The sequence below is a fragment of the Carcharodon carcharias genome, chromosome 23 (genome assembly GCF_017639515.1).
Source record: "Carcharodon carcharias isolate sCarCar2 chromosome 23, sCarCar2.pri, whole genome shotgun sequence".
Lineage (NCBI taxonomy): Eukaryota > Metazoa > Chordata > Chondrichthyes > Lamniformes > Lamnidae > Carcharodon > Carcharodon carcharias.
Window position 1 is genome coordinate 15,142,019 of NC_054489.1, and position 21,672 is coordinate 15,163,690.

The following is a 21,672-nucleotide window of genomic DNA, read 5'->3' on the forward strand; positions in this document are numbered from 1 at the left end:
GAGGGAGGGTTCTCACAGTGTCACCGGGAAGGGTACACACCGTGGGTGGGTAGTCACAGAATCAGAGGGAGTGTACACACTGAGGGAGGGTAGTCACACTGTTAGAGGGAGGGTACATTCTAAGGGAAGATAGTGACCCTGTCAGAAGTAGGGTACACACTGAGGGAGGTTAGTCACACTGTCAGAGGGAGGCTACACACTGAGGGAGGGTACACACTGTAGGAGGGTATACACGGAGGGAGGGGACACACTAAGAGGGGGTAGTCACACTGTCAGATTGAGGGTAAACACTGAGGGAGGGTAGTCACTCTGTCAGAGGGAGGCGACACACTGAGGGAAGGTAGTCACAGTATCAGAGGGAGGGTAGACACTGATGGAGGGTAGTCACAGTGTCAGAGGGACTGTACACACTGAGGGAGGGTGGTCACAGAATCAGAGGGAGTGTACACACTGAGGGAGTGTAGTGACATGTCAAAGGGAGGGGTAAACACTGAGGGAGGGTAGTCACACTGTTAGAGGGAGGGTACATACTAAGGGAAGATAGTGACACTGTCATTAGTAGGGTACACACTGAGGGAGGTTATGCACACTGTCAGAGGGAGGGTACACAATGAGGGAGGGTAGTCACACTCTCAGAGGGAGGGGAAATACTGAGGGAGGGAAATCACACTGTCAGAGGGAGTGTACACACTGAGGGAGTGTACACACTGAGGGAGGCTACACACTGAGGGAGGGTACACACTGAGGGAGGGTACACACTGAGGGAGGGTACACACTGAGGGAGGGTACACACTGAGGGAGGGGACACACTGAGTGAGGGGACACACTAAGAGGGGGTAGTCACAATGTCAGATTGAGGGTACACACTGAGGGAGGGTAGTTACTCTGTCAGAGGGAGGCGACACATTGAGGGAGGGTAGTCACACTGTCAGAGGGAGTGTACACACTGAGGGAGGGTAGTTACTCTGTCAGAGGGAGGCGACACATTGAGGGAGGGTAGTCACACTGTCAGAGGGAGTGTACACACTGAGGGAGAGTGTACACTGAGGAAAGGTTGTCAAACTATCAGAGGGATGGGACAAACTGAGGGAGGCTAGTCATAGTATCAGAGGGAGGGTAGACACGGATGGAAGGTAGTCACACTGTCAGAGGGAGTGTACACACTGACGGAGGGTTGTCACAGTGTCAGAGGGAGGGGTACGCACTTAGGGAGGGTAGTCATAGTGTCAGAGGGAGGGTACACACTGAGGGAGTGTAGTCACACTGTCAGAGGGAGGGGTACAGACTGAGGGAGGGTACACACTGAGGGAGAAGAGTCACAGTGTCAGAGGGAGGGGTACACACTGAGGGAGTGTAGTCACTTTGTCAGAGGGAGGGTACACACTGAGGGAGGGTAGTCACTTTGTCAGACGGAGCGTACACACTGAGGGAGGGTAGTCACACTGTCAGAGGGAGGGTACACACTGAGGGAGGGTAGTCACACTGTCAGAGGGAGGGTACACACTGAGGGAGGGTAGTCACACTGTCAGAGGGAGGGTACACACTGAAGGAGGGTAGTCACTTTGTCAGAGGGAGGGTACACACTGAGGGAGGGTAGTCACACTGTCAGATGGAGGGTACACACTGAGGTAGGGCAGTCACACTGTCAGAGGGAAAGAACACACTGAGGGTGGTAGTCACACTGTCAGAGGGAGTGCACACAGTGAGAGAGGGTAGTCACACCCTCAGAGGGAGGGGAAATACTGAAGGAGGGAAGTCAGACTGTCAGAGGGAGTGTACACACTGAGGGAGTGTACACAGTTAGGGAGGTTAGACACACTGTCAGAGGGAGGGGACACACAGAGGGTACACACTGAGGGAGGCTACACACTGTAGGACGGTATACACTGAGGGAGGGGACACACTGAGAGGGGCTAGTCACACTGTCAGATTGAGGATACACACTGAGAGAGGGTAGTCACACTGTCAGATTGAGGGTACACACTTAGGGAGGGTAGTCACACTGTCAGAGGGAGGGTACACACTGAGAGGGTACACACTGAAGGAGGGTAGTCACACTGCCAGAGGGAGGGGACACACTGAGGGAGGGTAGTCACACTATCAGAGGGAGGGTACACACAGAGGGAGGGGAGTCACACTGTCAGAGGATGCGTACACACTGCAGGAGGGTAGACACAGTGTCAGAGGGAGGGTACACACTGAGTGAGTGTAGTCACACTGTCAGAGGGAGGGTACACACTGAGGGAGGGTAGTCACCGTGTCAGAGGGAGGGGTACGCACTGAGGGAGGGTAGTCACAGTGTCAGAGGGAGGGCACACACTGAGGGAGCATAGTCACGCTGTCAGTTGGAGGTGTACACTCTAAGGGAGGGTAGTCACAGTGACAGAGGGAGGGTACATACTGAGGGAGCGAAGTCACACTGTCAGTTGGAGGGGTACACTCTGAGGGAGGGTAGTCACAGTGTCAGAGGGAGGGTACACACTGAGGGAGGGTAGTCACACAGTCAGTTGGAGGGGTAAACACTGAGGGAGCGTAGTCACACTGTCAGAGAGAGTGTACACACTGAGGGAGGGTAGTCACACTGTCAGAGGGAGGGTGCACACTGAGGGAGCGTAGTCACACTGTCAGAGGGAGGGTACACACCGAGGGAGGGTAGTCACCGTGTCAGAGGGAGGGGTACACACTGACGGAGGGTAGTCACACTATCACAGGAAGGGTACACACTGAGTGAGTGTAGTCACACTGTCAGAGGGAGGGTATACACTGAGGGAGCGTAGTCACATTGTCAGAGGGAGGGGTACACGCGGGGGGAGGGTAGTTGCAGTGTCAGAGGGAGGGTACACACTGAGGGAGGGTAGTCGCAGTGTCAGAGGGAGGGGACACACTGAGGGAGGGTAGTCGCAGTCAGAGGGAGGGTACACACAGAGGGAGGGGAGTCACACTGTCAGAGGCTGCTTACACACTGCAGGAGGGTAGACACAGTGTCAGAGGGAGGGTGCACACTGAGGGAGGTTATTCACACTGTCAGAGGGAGGGTGCACACTGAGGGAGTGTAGTCACGCTGTCAGAGGGAGTATACACACTGAGGGACGGTAGTCACTTTGTCAGAAGGAGGCCACACACTGAGGGAGAGTTGTCACTTTGTCAGAGGGAGGTGACACACTGAGGAAGGGTAGTCACACTGTCAGAGGGAGGGTACACACTGAGGGTGGGTAGTCACAGAATCAGAGGGAGTGTACACACTGAGGGAGGCTAGTCACACTGGCAGAGGGAGGGTACACACTAAGGGAAGATAGTCACACTGTCAGAAGTAGGGTACATACTGAGGGAGGTTAGTCTCACTGTCAGAGGGAGGGTACACACTGAGGTAGGGAAGTCACATTGTCAGAGGGAGGGTACACACTGAGGTAGGGCAGTCACACTGTCAGAGGGAAGGAACGCACTGAGGGAGGGTAGTCACACTGTCAGAGGGAGGGGACACACTGAGGGAGGGTAGTCACACTGTCAGAGAGAGGGTGCACACTGAGGGAGTGTAGTCACACTGTCAGAGGGAGGGTACACACTGAGGGAGGGTAGTCACACTGTCAGAGGTAGTATACACACTGAGGAAGGGTAGTCACACTGTCAGAGGGAGTATACACACTGAGGGAGGCTAGTCATGCTGTCAGAGGGAGGGTACACACTGAGGGAGGGTAGTCACTTTGTCAGAGGGAGGGCGCACACTGAGGGAGGGTAGTCACTTTGTCAGAGGGAGGTGACACACTGAGGGAGGGTAGTCACACTGTCAGATTGAGGGTACACACTGAGAGAGGGTAGTCACACTGTCAGATTGAGGGTACACACTGAGGGAGGGTAGTCACACTATCAGAGGGAGGGTAGTCACACTGTCAGAGGGAGGGTACACACAGAGGGAGGTGAGTCACACTGTCAGAGGATGCATATACACTGCAGGAGGGTAGTCACACTGTCAGAGGGAGTATACACACTGAGGGAGGGTAGTCACGCTGTCAGAGGGAGGGTACACACTGAGGGAGGGTAGTCACTTTGTCAGAGGGAGGGCGCACACTGAGGGAGGGTAGTCACTTTGTCAGAGGGAGGTGACACACTGAGGGAGGGTAGTCACACTGTCAGATTGAGGGTACACACTGAGAGAGGGTAGTCACACTGTCAGATTGAGGGTACACACTGAGGGAGGGTAGTCACACTATCAGAGGGCGGGTAGTCACACTGTCAGAGGGAGGGTACACACAGAGGGAGGTGAGTCACACTGTCAGAGGATGCATACACACTGCAGGAGGGTAGACACACTGTCAGAGGGAGGGTACACACTGAGGGAGTGTAGTCACACTGTCAGAGGGAGGGTACACACTGAGGGAGTGTAGTCACCGTGTCAGAGGGAGGGGTACGCACTGAGGGAGGGTAGTCACACTGTCAGAGGGCGGGTGCACACTGAAGGAGTGTAGTCACACAGTCAGAGGGAGGGTACACACTGAGGGAGGGTAGTCACACTGTCAGAGGTAGTATACACACTGAGGAAGGGTAGTCACACTGTCAGAGGGAGTATACACACTGAGGGAGGGTAGTCACGCTGTCAGAGGGAGGGTACACACTGAGGGAGGGTAGTCACTTTGTCAGAGGGAGGGCACACACTGAGGGAGGGTAGTCACTTTGTCAGAGTGAGGTGGCACACTGAGGGAGGGTAGTCACACTGTCAGAGGGAGGGTACACACTGAGGGTGGGTAGTCACAGAATCAGAGAGAGTGTACACACTGAGGGAGGCTAGTCACGCTGTGAAAGGGAGGGTACACACTAAGGGAAGATAGTCACACTCAGAAGTAGGGTACATACTGAGGGAGGTTAGTCTCACTGTCAGAGGGAGGGTACACACTGAGGTAGGGAAGTCACATTGTCAGAGGGAGTGTACACACTGAGGTAGGGCAGTCACACTGTCAGAGGGAATGAACACACTGAGGGAGGGTAGTCACACTGTCAGAGGGAGGGTACACAATGAGGGAGGATAGTCACACTCTCAGAGCAAGGGGAAATACTGAGGGAGGGAAGTCACACTGTCAGAGGGCGTGTACACACTGAGGGAGTGTACACAGTTGGGGAGGTTAGACACACTGTCAGAGGGATGGGACACACTGAGAGGGTACACACTGAGGGAGGCTACACACTGTAGGACGGTATACACTGAGGGAGGGGACACACTGAGAGGGGGTAGTCACACTATCAGATTGAGGGAACAAACCGAGGGAGGGTAGTCACACTGTCAGAGGGAGGGGACACACTGAGAGGGGTGTAGTCACACTGTCAGATTGAGGGTACACACTGAGAGAGGGTAGTCACACTGTCAGATTGAGGGTACACACTGAGGGAGGGTAGTCACACTGTCAGAGGGAGGGTACACACTGAGAGGGTACACACTGAAGGAGGGTAGTCATACTGCCAGAGGGAGGGGACACACTGAGGGAGGGTAGTCACACTATCAGAGGGAGGGTAGTCACACTGTCAGAGGGAGGGTACACACAGAGGGATGGGAGTCACACTGTCAGAGGATGCGTACACACTGCAGGAGGGTAGACACAGTGTCAGAGGGAGGGTACACACTGAGGGAGTGTAGTCACACTGTCAGAGGGAGGGTACACACTGAGGGAGGGTAGTCACACTGTCAGAGGGAGGGGTACGCACTGAGGGAGGGTAGTCATACTGTCAGAGGGCGGGTGCACACTGAGGGAGGGTAGTCACCGTGTCAGAGGGAGGGGTACGCACTGAGGGAGCGTAGTCACATTGTCAGCGGGAGGGGTACACACGAGGCGAGGGGAGTCGCAGTGTCAGAGGGAGGGTACACACTGAGGGAGGGTAGTCGCAGTGTCAGAGGGAGGGATACACTGAGGGAGGGTAGTCAAAGTGTCAGAGGGAGGGTACCCACTGAGGGAGGGTAGTCACACAGTCAGAGGGAGGGTACACACTGAGGGTGGGTAGTCACACTGCCAGAGGGAAGGGACACACAGAGGGAGGGGAGTTACACTGTCAGAGGGAGGGGTACGCACAGAGGGAGGGGAGTTACACTGTCAGAGGATGCGTACACACTGAGGGAGGGTAGACACAGTGTCAGAGGGAGGGTACACACTGAGGGTGGGTATTCACACTGTCAGAGGGAGGGTGCACACTGAGTGAGTGTAGTCACACTGTCAGAGGGAGGTGACACACTGAGGGAGGGTAGTCACACTGCCAGAGGGAGGGGACACACAGAGGGAGGGTAGTCACACTGCCAGAGGGAGGGGACACACAGAGGGAGGGGAGTTACACTGTCAGAGGGAGGATACACACAGAGGGAGGGGAGTTACACTCTCAGAGGATGCGTACACACTGAGGGAGGGTAGACACAGTGTCAGAGGGAGGGTACACACTGAGGGTGGGTATTCATACTGTCAGAGGGAGGGTGCACACTGAGTGAGTGTAGTCACACTGTCAGAGGGAGGTGACACACTGAGGGAGGGTAGTCACACTGCCAGAGGGAGGGGACACACTGAGGGAGGGTAGTCACACTGCCAGAGGGAGGGGACACACAGAGGGAGGGGAGTTACACTGTCAGAGGGAGGATACACACAGAGGGAGGGGAGTTACACTGTCAGAGGATGCGTACACACTGAGGGAGGGTAGTCACACTGTCAGAGGGAGGGTACACACTGAGAGGGAACACATTGAAGGAGTGTAGTCACACTGCCAGAGGGAGGGGACACACTGAGGGAGGGTAGTCACACTATCAGAGGGAGGGTAGTCACACTGTCAGAGGGAGGGTACACACTGAGGGAGGGTGGTCACCGTGTCAGAGGGAGGGGTACACACTGAGGGAGGGTAGTCACACTGTCAGAGGGCGGGTGCACACTGAGGGAGTGTAGTCACACTGTCAGAGGGAGGGTACACACTGAGGGAGGGTAGTCACAGTGTCAGAGGGAGGGGTACGCACTGAGGGAGGGTAGTCACACTGTCAGAGGGAGTATACACACTGAGGGAGGGTAGTCACGCTGTCAGAGGGAGGGTACACACTGAGAGGGTACACACTGAAGGAGGGTAGTCACACTGCCAGAGGGAGGGTACACACTGAGGTAGGGCAGTCACCCTGTCAGAGGGAGGGGACAAACTGAGGGAGGTAGTCACACTGTCAGAGGGAGGGTACATACTGAGGGAGGGTAGTCACACTGTCAGAGGGAGGGTACACTCTGAGTGACTGTAGTCACACTTTCAGAGGGAGGGTACACACTGAGGGAGGGTAGTCACACTGTCAGAGGGAGGGTACACACTGAGGGAGGGTAGTCACACTGCCAGAGGGAGGGTCCACAATGAGGGAGGGTAGTCACACTCTCAGAGGGAGGGGAAATACTGAGGGAGGGAAGTCACACTCTCAGAGGGCATGTACACACTGAGGGAGGGTACACAGTTGGGGAGGTTAGACACACTGTCAGAGGGAGGGGACACACTGAGAGGGTACACACTGAGGAAGGGTACACACTGAGGGAGGGTACACACTCTTGAACGGTATACACTGAGGGAGGGGACACGCAGAGGGGGTAGTCACACTGTCAGATTGAGGGTACAAACTGAGGGAGGGTAGTCACACTGTCAGAGGGAGGGGACACACTGAGATGGGGTAGTCACACTGTCAGATTGAGGGTACACACTGAGAGAGGGTAGTCACACTGTCAGATTGGGGGTACACACTGAGGGAGGGTAGTCACACTGTCAGAGGGAGGGTACACACTGAGAGGGTACACATTGAAGGAGTGTAGTCACACTGCCAGAGGGAGGGGACACACTGAGGGAGGGTAGTCACACTATCAGAGGGAGGGTAGTCACACTGTCAGAGGGAGGGTACACACAGAGGGAGGGGAGTCACACTGTCAGAGGATGCGTACACACTGCAGGAGGGTAGACACAGTGTCAGAGGGATGGTACACATTGAGGGAGTGTAGTCACACTGTCAGAGGGAGGGTACACACTGAGGGAGGGTAGTCACCGTGTCAGAGGGAGGGGTACACACTGAGGGAGGGTAGTCACACTGTCAGAGGGCAGGTGCACACTGAGGGAGTGTAGTCACACTGTCAGAGGGAGGGTACACACTGAGGGAGGGTAGTCACAGTGTCAGAGGGAGGGGTACGCACTGAGGGAGGCTAGTCACAGTGTCAGAGGCAGGGTACACACTGAGGGAGCGTAGTCACAGTGTCAGAGGGAGGGTACATACTGAGGTAGGGTAGTCACACTGTCAGTTGGAGGGGTACACACTGAGGGAGCGTAGTCACACTGTCAGAGTGTACACACTGAGAGAGGGTAGTCACACTGTCAGAGGGAGGGTACACACTGAGGGATGGTAGTCACCGTGTCAGATGGAGGGGTACGCACTGAGGGAGGGTAGTCGCAGTGTCAGAGGGAGGGTACACACTGAGGGAGGGTAGTCGCAGTGTCAGAGGGAGGGTACACACTGAGGGAGGGTAGTCGCAGTCAGAGGGAGGGTAGTCAAAGTGTCAGAGGGAGGGTACCCACTGAGGGAGGGTATACAGTGAGGGAGGGTGCACACTGAGGGAGGGTAGTCACACTGCCAGAGGGAGGGGACACACAGAGGGAGGGGAGTTACACTGTCAGAGGGAGGATACACACAGAGGGAGGGGAGTTACACTGTCAGAGGATGCGTACACACTGCAGGAGGGTAGACACAGTGTCAGAGGGAGGGTACACACAGGGAGTGTATTCACACTGTCAGAGGGAGGGTGCACACTGAGGGAGTGTAGTCACACTGTCAGAGGGAGTATACACACTGAGGGAGGGTAGTCACACTGTCAGAGGGAGTATACACAATGAGGGAGTGTAGTCACGCTGTCAGACGGAGGGTACACACTGAGGGAGGGTAGTCACTTTGTCAGAGGGAGGGCACACACTGAGGGAGGGTAGTCACTTTGTCAGAGGGAGGGCACACACTGAGGGAGGGTAGTCACTTTGTCAGAGGGAGGTGACACACTGAGGGAGGGTAGTCACACTGTCAGAGGGAGGGTACACACTAAGGGAAGATAGTCACACTGTCAGAAGTAGGGTACATACTGAGGGAGGGTAGTCACACTGTCAGATTGAGGGTACACACTGAGGGAGGGTAGTCACACTGTCAGAGGGAGGGTACACACTGAGAGGGTACACACTGAAGGAGGGTAGTCACACTGCCAGAGGGAGGGGACACACTGAGGGAGGGTAGTCACACTATCAGAGGGAGGGTAGTCACACCGTCAGAGGGAGGGTACACACAGAGGGAGGTGAGTCACACTGTCAGAGGATGCGTACACACTGCAGGAGGGTAGACACAGTGTCAGAGGGAGGGTACACACTGAGGGAGTGTAGTCACACTGTCAGAGGGAGGGTACACACTGAGGGAGGGTAGTCACCGTGTCAGAGGGAGGGTACACACTGAGGGAGCATAGTCACGCTGTCAGTAGGAGGTGTACACTCTGAGGGAGGGTAGTCACACTGTCAGAGGGAGGGTACATACTGAGGGAGTGTATTCACACTGTCAGAGGGAGGGTACACACTGAGGGAGCGTAGTCACACTGTCAGAGGGAGGGGTACACACGGGGGGAGGGTAGTCACAGTGTCAGAGGGAGGGATACACTGAGGGAGGGTAGTCAAAGTGTCAGAGGGAGGGTACTCACTGAGGGAGGGTAGTCACACTGCCAGAGGGAGGGGACACACTGAGGGAGGGTAGTCACACTGCCAGAGGGAGGGGACACACTGAGGGAGGGTAGTCACACTGTCCGAGGGAGTGTACACACAGAGGGAGGGGAGTAACACTGTCAGAGGATGCGTACACACTGCAGGAGGGTAGACACAGTGTCAGAGGGAGGGTACACACTGAGGGAGGGTATTCAAACTGTCAGAGGGAGGGTGCACACTGAGGGAGTGTAGTCACACTGTCAGAGGGAGTATACACACTGAGGGAGGGTAGTCACACTGTCAGATCAAGTATACACACTGAGTGAGGGTAGTCACGCTGTCAGAGGGAGGATACACACTGAGGGAGGGTAGTCACTTTGTCAGAGGGAGGGCACACACTGAGGGAGGGTAGTCACTTTGTCAGAGGGAGGTGACACACTGAGGGAGGGTAGTAACACTGTCAGATGGAGGGTACACACTGAGGGTGGGTAGTCACAGAATCAGAGGGAGTGTACACACTGAGGGAGGCTAGTCACACTGTCAGAGGGAGGGTACACACTAAGGGAAGATAGTCACACTGTCAGAAGTAGGGTACATACTGAGGGAGGTTAGTCACTGTCAGAGGGAGGGTACACACTGAGGTAGGGCAGTCACACTGTCAGAGGGAATGAACACACTGAGGGAGGGTAGTCACACTGTCAGAGGGAGGGTCCACAATGAGGGAGAGTAGTCACACTCTCAGAGGGAGGGGAAATACTGAGGGAGGGAAGTTACACTGTCAGAGGGCGTGTACACACTGAGGGAGGGTACACAGTTGGGGAGGTTAGACACTGTCAGAGGGAGGGGACACACTGAGAGGGTACACACTGAGGAAGGGTACACACTGAGGGAGGGTACACACTTGGACTGTATTCACTGAGGGAGGGGACACACTGAGAGGGGGTAGTCACACTGTCAGATTGAGGGTACAAACTGAGGGAGGGCAGTCACACTGTCAGAGGGAGGGGACATACTGAGATGGGGTAGTCACACTGTCAGATTGAGGGTACACACTGAGGGAGGGTAGTCACACTGTCAGAGCGAGGGTACACACTGAGAGGGTACACACTGAAGGAGGGTAGTCACACTGCCAGAGGGAGGGGACACACTGAGGGAGGGCAGTCACACTATCAGTGGGAGGGTAGTCACACTGTCAGAGGGAGGGTAGTCACAGAGGGAGGGGAGTCACACTGTCAGAGGATGCGTACACACTGCAGGAGGGTAGACACAGTGTCAGAGGGAGGGTACACATTGAGGGAGTGTAGTCACACTGTCAGAGGGAGGGTACACACTGAGGGAGGGTAGTCACACTGTCAGAGGGAGGGGTACGCACTGAGGGAGGGTAGTCACAGTGTCAGAGGGAGGGTACACACTGAGGGAGCGTAGTCACGCTGTCAGTTGGAGGGGTACACTCTGAGGGAGTGTAGTCACACTGTCAGAGGGAGGGTACATACTGAGGTAGGGTAGTCAAACTGTCAGTTGTAGGGGTACACACTGAGGGAACGTAGTCACACTGTCATAGAGAGTGTACACACTGAGAGAGTGTAGTCACACTGTCAGAGGGAGGGTGCACACTGAGGGAGTGTAGTCACACTGTCAGAGGGAGGGTACACACTGAGGGTGGGTAGTCACAGAATCAGAGGGAGTGTACACACTGAGGGAGGGCACACACTGAGGGAGGGTAGTCACTTTGTCAGAGGGAGGTGACACACTGAGGGAGGGTAGTCACACTGTCAGAGGGAGGGTACACACTAAGGGAAGATAGTCACACTGTCAGAAGTAGGGTACTTACTGAGGGAGGTTAGTCTCACTGTCAGAGGGAGGGTACACACTGAGGTAGGGAAGTCACACTGTCAGATGGAGGGTACACACTGAGGTAGGGAAGTCACACTGTCAGAGGGAGGGTACACACTGAGATAGGGCAGTCACACTGTCAGAGGGAATGAACACACTGAGGGAGGGTAGTCACACTGTCAGAGGGAGGGTCCACAATGAGGGAGGGTAGTCACACTCTCAGAGGGAGGGGAAATACTGAGGGAGGGAAGTCACACTGTCAGAGGGCGTGTACACACTGAGGGAGGGTACACAGTTGGGGAGGTTAGACACACTGTCAGAGGGAGGGGACACACTGAGAGGGTACACACTGAGGAAGGGTACACACTGAGGGAGGCTACACACTGTAGGACGGTATAAACTGAGGGAGGGGACACACTGAGAGGGGTTAGTCACACTGTCAGATTGAGAGTACAAACTGAGGGAGGGTAGTCACACTGTCAGAGGGAGGGGACACACTGAGAGGGGGTAGTCACACTGTCAGATTGAGGGTACACACAGAGAGGGTAGTCAAACTGTCAGATTGAGGGTACACACTGAGGGAGGGTAGTCACACTGTCAGAGGGAGGGGACACACTGAGAGGGGGTAGTCACACTGTCAGATTGAGGGTACACACTGAGAGAGGGTAGTCAAACTGTCAGATTGAGGGTACACACTGAGGGAGGGTAGTCACACTGTCAGAGGGAGGGTACACCTTGAGGGAGGGTAGTCACACTGTCAGAGGGAGGGGACATACTGAGGGAGGGGACAAACTGAGGGAGGTAGTCACACTGTCAGAGGGAGGGTACACTCTGAGTGACTGTAGTCACACTTTCAGAGGGAGGGTACACACTGAGGGAGGGTAGTCACACTGTCAGAGGGAGGGTACACACTGAAGGAGGGTAGTCACACTGCCAGAGGGAGGGGACACACTGAGGGAGGGCAGTCACACTGTCAGAGGGAGGGGACACACTGAGAGGGTACACACTGAGGAAGGGTACACACTGAGGGAGGGTACACACTCTTGGACTGTATTCACTGAGGGAGGGGACACACTGAGAGGGGGTAGTCACACTGTCAGATTGAGGGTACAAACTGAGGGAGGGCAGTCACACTGTCAGAGGGAGGGGACATACTGAGATGGGGTAGTCACACTGTCAGATTGAGGGTACACACTGAGGGAGGGTAGTCACACTGTCAGAGGGAGGGTACACACTGAGAGGGTACACACTGAAGGAGGGTAGTCACACTGCCAGAGGGAGGGGACACACTGAGGGAGGGCAGTCACACTATCAGTGGGAGGGTAGTCACACTGTCAGAGGGAGGGTAGTCACAGAGGGAGGGGAGTCACACTGTCAGAGGATGCGTACACACTGCAGGAGGGTAGACACAGTGTCAGAGGGAGGGTACACATTGAGGGAGTGTAGTCACACTGTCAGAGGGAGGGTACACACTGAGGGAGGGTAGTCACACTGTCAGAGGGAGGGGTACGCACTGAGGGAGGGTAGTCACAGTGTCAGAGGGAGGGTACACACTGAGGGAGCGTAGTCACGCTGTCAGTTGGAGGGGTACACTCTGAGGGAGTGTAGTCACACTGTCAGAGGGAGGGTACATACTGAGGTAGGGTAGTCAAACTGTCAGTTGTAGGGGTACACACTGAGGGAACGTAGTCACACTGTCATAGAGAGTGTACACACTGAGAGAGGGTAGTCACACTGTCAGAGGGAGGGTGCACACTGAGGGAGTGTAGGCACACTGTCAGAGGGAGGGTACACACTGAGGGTGGGTAGTCACAGAATCAGAGGGAGTGTACACACTGAGGGAGGGCACACACTGAGGGAGGGTAGTCACTTTGTCAGAGGGAGGTGACACACTGAGGGAGGGTAGTCACACTGTCAGAGGGAGGGTACACACTAAGGGAAGATAGTCACACTGTCAGAAGTAGGGTACTTACTGAGGGAGGTTAGTCTCACTGTCAGAGGGAGGGTACACACTGAGGTAGGGAAGTCACACTGTCAGATGGAGGGTACACACTGAGGTAGGGAAGTCACACTGTCAGAGGGAGGGTACACACTGAGATAGGGCAGTCACACTGTCAGAGGGAATGAACACACTGAGGGAGGGTAGTCACACTGTCAGAGGGAGGGTCCACAATGAGGGAGGGTAGTCACACTCTCAGAGGGAGGGGAAATACTGAGGGAGGGAAGTCACACTGTCAGAGGGCGTGTACACACTGAGGGAGGGTACACAGTTGGGGAGGTTAGACACACTGTCAGAGGGAGGGGACACACTGAGAGGGTACACACTGAGGAAGGGTACACACTGAGGGAGGCTACACACTGTAGGACGGTATACACTGAGGGAGGGGACACACTGAGAGGGGTTAGTCACACTGTCAGATTGAGAGTACAAACTGAGGGAGGGTAGTCACACTGTCAGAGGGAGGGGACACACTGAGAGGGGGTAGTCACACTGTCAGATTGAGGGTACACACTGAGAGAGGGTAGTCAAACTGTCAGATTGAGGGTACACACTGAGGGAGGGTAGTCACACTGTCAGAGGGAGGGTACACCTTGAGGGAGGGTAGTCACACTGTCAGAGGGAGGGGACATACTGAGGGAGGGGACAAACTGAGGGAGGTAGTCACACTGTCAGAGGGAGGGTACACTCTGAGTGACTGTAGTCACACTTTCAGAGGGAGGGTACACACTGAGGGAGGGTAGTCACACTGTCAGAGGGAGGGTACACACTGAAGGAGGGTAGTCACACTGCCAGAGGGAGGGGACACACTGAGGGAGGGCAGTCACACTGTCAGAGGGAGGGGACATACTGAGGGAGGGGACAAACTGAGGGAGGTAGTCACACTGTCAGAGGGAGGGTACACACTGAGGGAGGGTAGTCACACTGTCAGAGGGAGGGTACACACTGAGGAGGGTAGCCACACTGTCAGAGGGAGTTTACACACTGAGGGAGGGTAGTCACAATGTCAGAGGGAGGATACAAGCTGAGGGAGGGTAGTCGTACTATCAGAGGGATGGGACAAACTGAGGGAGGTAGTCACACTGTCAGAGGGAGGTTACACATTGAGGGAGGGTACAAACTGAGGGAGTGTAGTCACACTGTCAGAGGGAGTGCACACACTGAGGGAGGGTAGTCACACTCTCAGAGGGAGGGGAAATACTGAGGGAGGGAAGTCACATTGTCAGAGGGAGTGTACACACTGAGGGAGGGTACACACTGAGGGAGGGTAATCACACTGTCAGAGGGAGGGGAAACACTGAGAGGGTACACACTGAAGGAGGGTACACACTGGGGGAGGGTATACACTGAGGGAGGGGCACACTGAGGGAGGGTAGTCACACTCTCAGAGGGAGTCTACACACTGAGGGAGGGTACACAGTTATGGGGGGTTAGACACACTGTCAGAGGGAGTGTTCACACTGAGGGAGGGTACACAGTTAGGGATGTTAGACACACTCTCAGTTGGAGGGGACACACTGAGGGAGGGTACACACTGTGGGAGGGTATACACTGTGGGAGGGGACACACTGAGAGAGGGGACACACTGAGAGAGGGGACACACTGAGAGAGGGGACACACTGAGAGGGGACACACAGTCAGAGGGAGTGTACACACTGAGGGAGGGTACACACTGAGGCAAGGTAGTCACACTATCAGAGGGAGGGGACACACTGCGGGAGGGTAGTCACAGTGTCAGAGAGAGTATAAAAACTGAGGGAGGGTGGTCGCACTGTCAGAGGGAGGGTACACACTGAGTGAGTGTAGTTACGCTGTCAGAGGGAGGGTACACTGAGGGAGGTTAGTCTCACTGTCAGAGGGAGTGTACACACTGAGGGAGGTTAGTCTCACTGTCAGAGGGAGAGTACACACTGAGGAAAGATAGTCACACTGTCAGAAGTAGGGTACACACTGAGGTAGGGCAGTCACACTGTCAGAGGGAGTGAGCACACTGAGGGAGGTTAGTCACACTGTCAGAGGGAGGGTACACAATGAGGTAGGGTAGTCACACTCTCTGAGTGAGGGGAAATACTGAGGGAGGGAAGTCACACTGTCAGAGGGCGTGTACACACTGAGGGAGGGTACACAGTTAGGGAGGTTAGACACACTGTCAGAGGGAGGGGACACACTGAGAGGGTACACACTGAGGGAGGGGACACACTGAGAGGGGGTAGTCACACTGTCAGATTGAGGGTACACACTGAGGTAGGTAGTCGCACTGTCAGAGGGAGGATACACACAGAGGGAGCGTAGTCACATTGTCAGAGGGATGGTACACTGAGGGAGTGTAGTCACAGTGTCAGAGGGAGGGGTACACACGGGGGGAGGGTAGTTGCAGTCAGCGGGAGGGATACACTGAGGGAGGGTAGTCAAAGTGTCAGCGGGAAGGTACACACTGAGGGAGCATATACAGTGAGGGAGGGTACACACTGAGGGAAGGTAGTCACACTGCCAGAGGGAGGGGACACACTGAGGGAGGGTAGTCACACAATCAGATGGAGGGTAGTCACACTGTCAGAGGGAGGGTACACACAGAGGGAGGGGAGTCACACTGTCAGAGGGAGGGTACACACAGAGGGAGGGGAGTCACACTGTCAGAGGATGCGTACACACTGCAGGAGGGTAGACACACTGTCAGAGGGAGGGTGCATACTGAGGGAGTGTAGTCACTGTCAGAGGGAGGGTACACACTGAAGGAGGGTAGTCACCGTGTCAGAGGGAGGGGTACGCACTGAGGGAGGGCAGTCACAGTGTCAGAGGGAGTGTACACACTGAGGGAGGTAGTCAGACTGACAGAGGAAGGGAACACACTGAGGCAGTGTAGTCACAATGTCAGAGGGAGGGAACACACTGAGAGAGGGTAGTCACACTGTCAGAGGGAGCGGACACACTGAGAGGGTACGCACTGAGGGAGGGTACACACTGTGGGAGCGTATACACTGAGGGAGGGGACTCACTGAGGGAGGTAGTCACACTGTCAGAGGGAATGGACACACTGATGGAGGGTAGTAACACTGTCAGAGGGAGGGTACACACTGAGGGAGGGTAGACACACTGCCAGAGGGAGGGGACACACTGAGGGAGGGTAGTCACACTAACAGAGGGAGGGTAGTCACACTGCCAGAGGGAGGGAACACACTGAGGGAGGGTAGTCACCGGGTCAGAGGGAGGGGTACGCACTGAGGGAGGGTAGTCACAGTGTCAGAGGGAGGGTACACACTGAGGGAGCGTAGTCACACTGTCAGTTGGAGGGGTACACTCTGAGGGAGGGTAGTCACAGTGTCAGAGGGAGGGTACACACTGAGGGAGCGTAGTCACAGTGTCAGAGAGAGTGTACACACTGAGGGAGGGTAGTCACACTGTCAGAGGGAGGGTACACACTGAGTGAGTGTAGTCACACTGTCAGAGGGAGGGTACACACTAAGGGAGCGTAGTCACATTGTCAGAGGGAGGGTACACTGAGGGAGTGTAGTCACAGTGTCAGAGGGAGGGGGACACATGGGGGGAGGGTAGTCACAGTGTCAGAGGGAGGGTACACACTGAGGGAGGGTAGTCGCAGTCAGAGGGAGGGATACACTGACGGAGGGTGGTCACACTGCCAGAGGGAGGGTACACACTGAGGGAGCGTATACAGTGAGGGAGGGTACACGCTGAGGGAGGGTAGTCACACTGCCAGAGGGAGGGGACACACTGAGGGAGGGTAGTCACACAATCAGAGGGAGGGTAGTCACACTGTCAGAGGGAGGGTACACACAGAGGGAGTGGAGTCACACTGTCAGAGGATGCGTACACACTGCAGGAGGGTAGACACAGTGTCAGAGGGAGGGTACACACTGAGGGAGTGTAGTCACACTATCAGAGGGAGGGTGCATACTGAGGGAGTGTAGTTCCACTGTCAGAGGGAGGGTACACACTGAGGGAGCGTAGTCACACTGTCAGTTGGAGGGGTACACTCTGAGGGAGGGTAGTCACACAATCAGAGGGAGGGTAGTCACACTGTCAGAGGGAGGGTACACACAGAGGGAGGGGAGTCACACTGTCAGAGGATGCGTACACACTGCAGGAGGGTAGACACAGTGTCAGAGGGAGGGTACACACTGAGGGAGTGTAGTCACACTATCAAAGGGAGGGTGCATACTGAGGGAGTGTAGTCACACTGTCAGAGAGAGGGTACACACTGAGGGAGCGTAGTCACACTGTCAGAGGGAAGGGTACACACTGAGGGAGGATGGTCACAGCGTCAGAGGGAGGGGTTCACACTGGGGGCGGGTAGTCACAATGTCAGAGGGAGGGTACACACTGAGGGAGGGTAGACACACTGTCAGAGGGAGTGTACACACTGAGGGAGGTAGTCAGACTGACAGAGGAAGGGAACACACTGAGGGAGGGTAGTCACAATGTCAGAGGGAGGGAACACACTGAGGGAGGGTAATCACATTCTCAGAGGGAGGGGAAACACTGAGGGTGTGTAGTCACACTGTCAGAGGGAGCGTACACACTGAGAGAGGGTAGTCACACTATCAGAGGGAGGGGACCCACTGAGGGAGGTAGTCACACTGTCAGAGGGAATGGACACACTGATGGAGGGTAGTCACACTGTCAGAGGGAGGGTACACACTGAGGGAGGGTAGACACACTGCTAGAGGGAGGGGACACACTGAGGGAGGGTAGTCACACTAACAGAGGGAGGGTAGTCACACTGTCCGAGGGAGGGAAGACACTGAGGGGGTGTAGTCACACTGTCAGAGGGAGTGTACACACTGAGGTAGGTTAGTCACACTAACAGAGGGAGGGTAGTCACACTGCCAGAGGGAGGGAACACACTGAGGGAGGGTAGTCACCGTGTCAGAGGGAGGGGTACGCACTGAGGGAGGGTAGTCACAGTGTCAGAGGGAGGGTACACACTGAGGGAGCGTAGTCACACTGTCAGTTGGAGGTGTACACTCTGAGGGAGGGTAGTCACAGTGTCAGAGGGAGGGTACACTCTAAGGGAGCGTAGTCACACTGTCAGTTGGAGGGGTACACTCTGAGGGAGGGTAGTCACAGTGTCAGAGGGAGGGTACACACTGAGGGAGCATAGTCACACTGTCAGAGAGAGTGTACACACTGAGGGAGGGTAGTCACACAGTCAGAGGGAGGGTACACACTGATTGAGTGTAGTCACACTGTCAGAGGGAGGGTACACACTGAGGGAGCGTAGTCACATTGTCAGAGGGAGGGTACACTGAGGGAGTGTAGTCACAGTGTCAGAGGGAGGGGGACACACGGGTGGAGGGTAGTCACAGTGTCAGAGGGAGGGTACACACTGAGGGAGGGTAGTCGCAGTCAGAGGGAGGGATACACTGACGGAGGGTGGTCACACTGCCAGAGGGAGGGTACACACTGAGGGAGCGTATACAGTGAGGGAGGGTACACGCTGAGGGAGGGTAGTCACACTGCCAGAAGGAGGGGACACACTGAGGGAGGGTAGTCACACAATCAGAGGGAGGGTAGTCACACTGTCAGAGGGAGGGTACACACAGAGGGAGGGGCGTCACACTGTCAGAGGACGCGTACACACTGCAGGAGGGTAGACACAGTGTCAGAGGGAGGGTACACACTGAGGGAGTGTAGTCACACTATCAGAGGGAGGGTGCATACTGAGGGAGTGTAGTTCCACTGTCAGAGGGAGGGTACACACTGAGGGTGGGTAGTCACACTGTCAGTTGGAGGGGTACACTCTGAGGGAGGGCAGTCACAGTGTCAGAGGGAGGGGTACGCACTGAGGGAGCGTAGTCACACTGTCAGTTGGAGGGGTACACTCTGAGGGAGGGCAGTCACAGTGTCAGAGGGAGGGTACACACTGAGGGAGGGTTGTCACACTGTCAGTTGGAGGGGTACACACTGAGGGAGGATGGTCACAGTGTCAGAGGGAGGGGTACAGGCTGATGGAGGGTACACACTGAGGGAGGGTAGTCACAGTGTCAGAGGGAGGGGTTCACACTGAGGGCGGGTAGTCACAATGTCAGGGGGAGGGAACACACTGAGGAAGGGTATTCACACTCTCAGAGTGAGGGGAAACACTGAGGGAGGGAAGTCACTCTGTCAGAGGGAGTGTGCACACTGAGGGAGGTTACACATTTAGGGAGGTTAGACACACTTTCAGAGGGAGGGTACACACTGAGTGAGGGTACGCACTGAGAGAGGGTACACACTGTTGGAGGGTATACACTGAGGGAGGGGACCCACTGAGAGAGGGTAGTCACACTGTCAGAGGGAATGGACACACTGAGGGAGGGTAGTCACACTGTCAGAGGGAAGGTACACAGTGAGGGAGGGTACACAGTGAGGAGGGTACACACTGAGGGATGGTAGACACACTGCCAGAGGGAGGGGACACACTGAGGGAGGGTAGTCACACTAACAGAGGGAGGGTAGTCACACTGTTAGGGGGAGGGAAGACACTGAGGGAGGTTAGTCACACTAACAGAGGGAGGGTAGTCACACTGCCAGAGGGAGGGAACACACTGAGGGAGGGTACAAACTGAGAGGGTGTAGTCACACTATCAGAGTGAGTGTACACACTGAGGGAGGGTAGTCACACTGTCAGAGGGAGGGTACACAATGAGGGAGGGTTGTCACACTGTCAGAGGGAGGGTGCACACTGAGGGAGGGTACACATTGTGGGAGGGTACACACTGAGGAACGGTAGTCACACTATCAGAGGGACGGGACACACTGAGGGAGGGCAGTCACACTAACAGAGGGAGGGTAGTCACACTGTCAGAGGGAGGGTGCACACTGAGGGAGGGTACACATTGTGGGAGGGTACACACTGAGGAACGGTAGTCACACTATCAGAGGGACGGGACACACTGAGGGAGGGCAGTCACACTGTCAGAGGGAGGGTACACAATGAGGGAGGGTTGTCACACTGTCAGAGGGAGGGTGCACACTGAGGGAGGGTACACATTGTGGGAGGGTACACACTGAGGAACGGTAGTCACACTATCAGAGGGATGGGATACACTGAGGGAGGGTATACACTGAGGGAGCAGGACACACTGAGGGATGGTACACACTGAGGGAGGGGGGCACACTGAGGGATGGTACACACTGAGGGATGGTATTCTCACTGAGGGAGGGTATACACTGAGGTAGGGTATACACTGAGGGAGGGGGACACACTGAGGGAGGGTATTCACACTGAGGGAGGGTATACACTGAGGGAGGGTATACACTGAGGGAGGGGGACACACTGAGGGAGGGTATTCACACTGAGGGAGGGGGACACACTGAGGGAGGGTATACATTGAGGGAGGGGGACACACTGAGGGAGGGGACACACTGAGGGAGGGTATACACTGAGGGAGGGTATACACTGAGGGAGGGGGACACACTGAGGGAGGGTACACACTGAGGGAGGCTACACACTGAGGGAGGGGGACACACTGAGGGAGGGTATACACTGAGGGAGGGTATACACTGAGGGAGGGGGACACACTGAGGGAGGGTACACACTGAGGGAGGGGACTCACTGGGATTTACAGACAATGTTACTGAGAAGCTGTGCGATTTATTCTCTGTTACGCGCACGCTCTATTGTCTCTTTTTCCGGGACGCGCGCGAACCCTGTTCGTCGGGGGGCGAGCACGCGTGTGCGTGTGTGTGTGTCGGGTCCGCGCTTGTTATGTTATTTTTGGTTTCGTTTTGCTGTGACTTTGTCCGCTGGTTGTTGCTGGTCCGGGGCTGGGATGCGAGCTGGGCTCTGGAGGCTGGTGAGTGCGGAGCGCAATCAGCAAAACCCTGCGCTGCATTAGCGGAGATCCAGCTCCCTCAGCATCTTGGTCATTGTTCTGCTGCCCCTTCCGTTCTGCAAGCTTCATTTCCCTGTTACTGCTCCCCTCCTGCAATTCTTCAGGACGAATTGGTTCTAATTAATTAACAATATCCCCCACCCCACCCCCCAATTCAATTAAAAAACGTGGATTGATAAAGAAAAGCAAAATCCAGCGGATACTGAGAACCTGAAATTAACACAGCAGGGGTAGGAAATACTCAGCAGACCAGACATCATCTCTGGAGAGAGAGGAAAACAGAGATAACTGTTCAGGTTAGTGATCTTT

The 21,672-nt window shown here is 55.5% G+C and overlaps 1 protein-coding gene across 3 annotated transcripts in view; it reads left to right on the forward strand.

Annotated features, from left to right (window-relative positions):
• LOC121269227 (2',3'-cyclic nucleotide 3' phosphodiesterase) overlaps nucleotides 1-21,672 on the forward strand; it is a 132,062-nt gene that overhangs the window by 85,005 nt on the left and 25,385 nt on the right. The window contains exon 1 of one of the 3 annotated variants that reach the window (XM_041173774.1): nucleotides 21,201-21,324. The exons of 1 other annotated variant lie outside the window; for it this stretch is intronic. In XM_041173774.1, coding sequence (XP_041029708.1) covers nucleotides 21,301-21,324 — 24 coding nt within the window. In that variant the 5' untranslated portion in view covers nucleotides 21,201-21,300. Of the gene's footprint in view, nucleotides 1-21,200; nucleotides 21,660-21,672 lie in introns of those variants that run through there. One more of the 3 variants, XM_041173775.1, reaches the window with a different exon arrangement.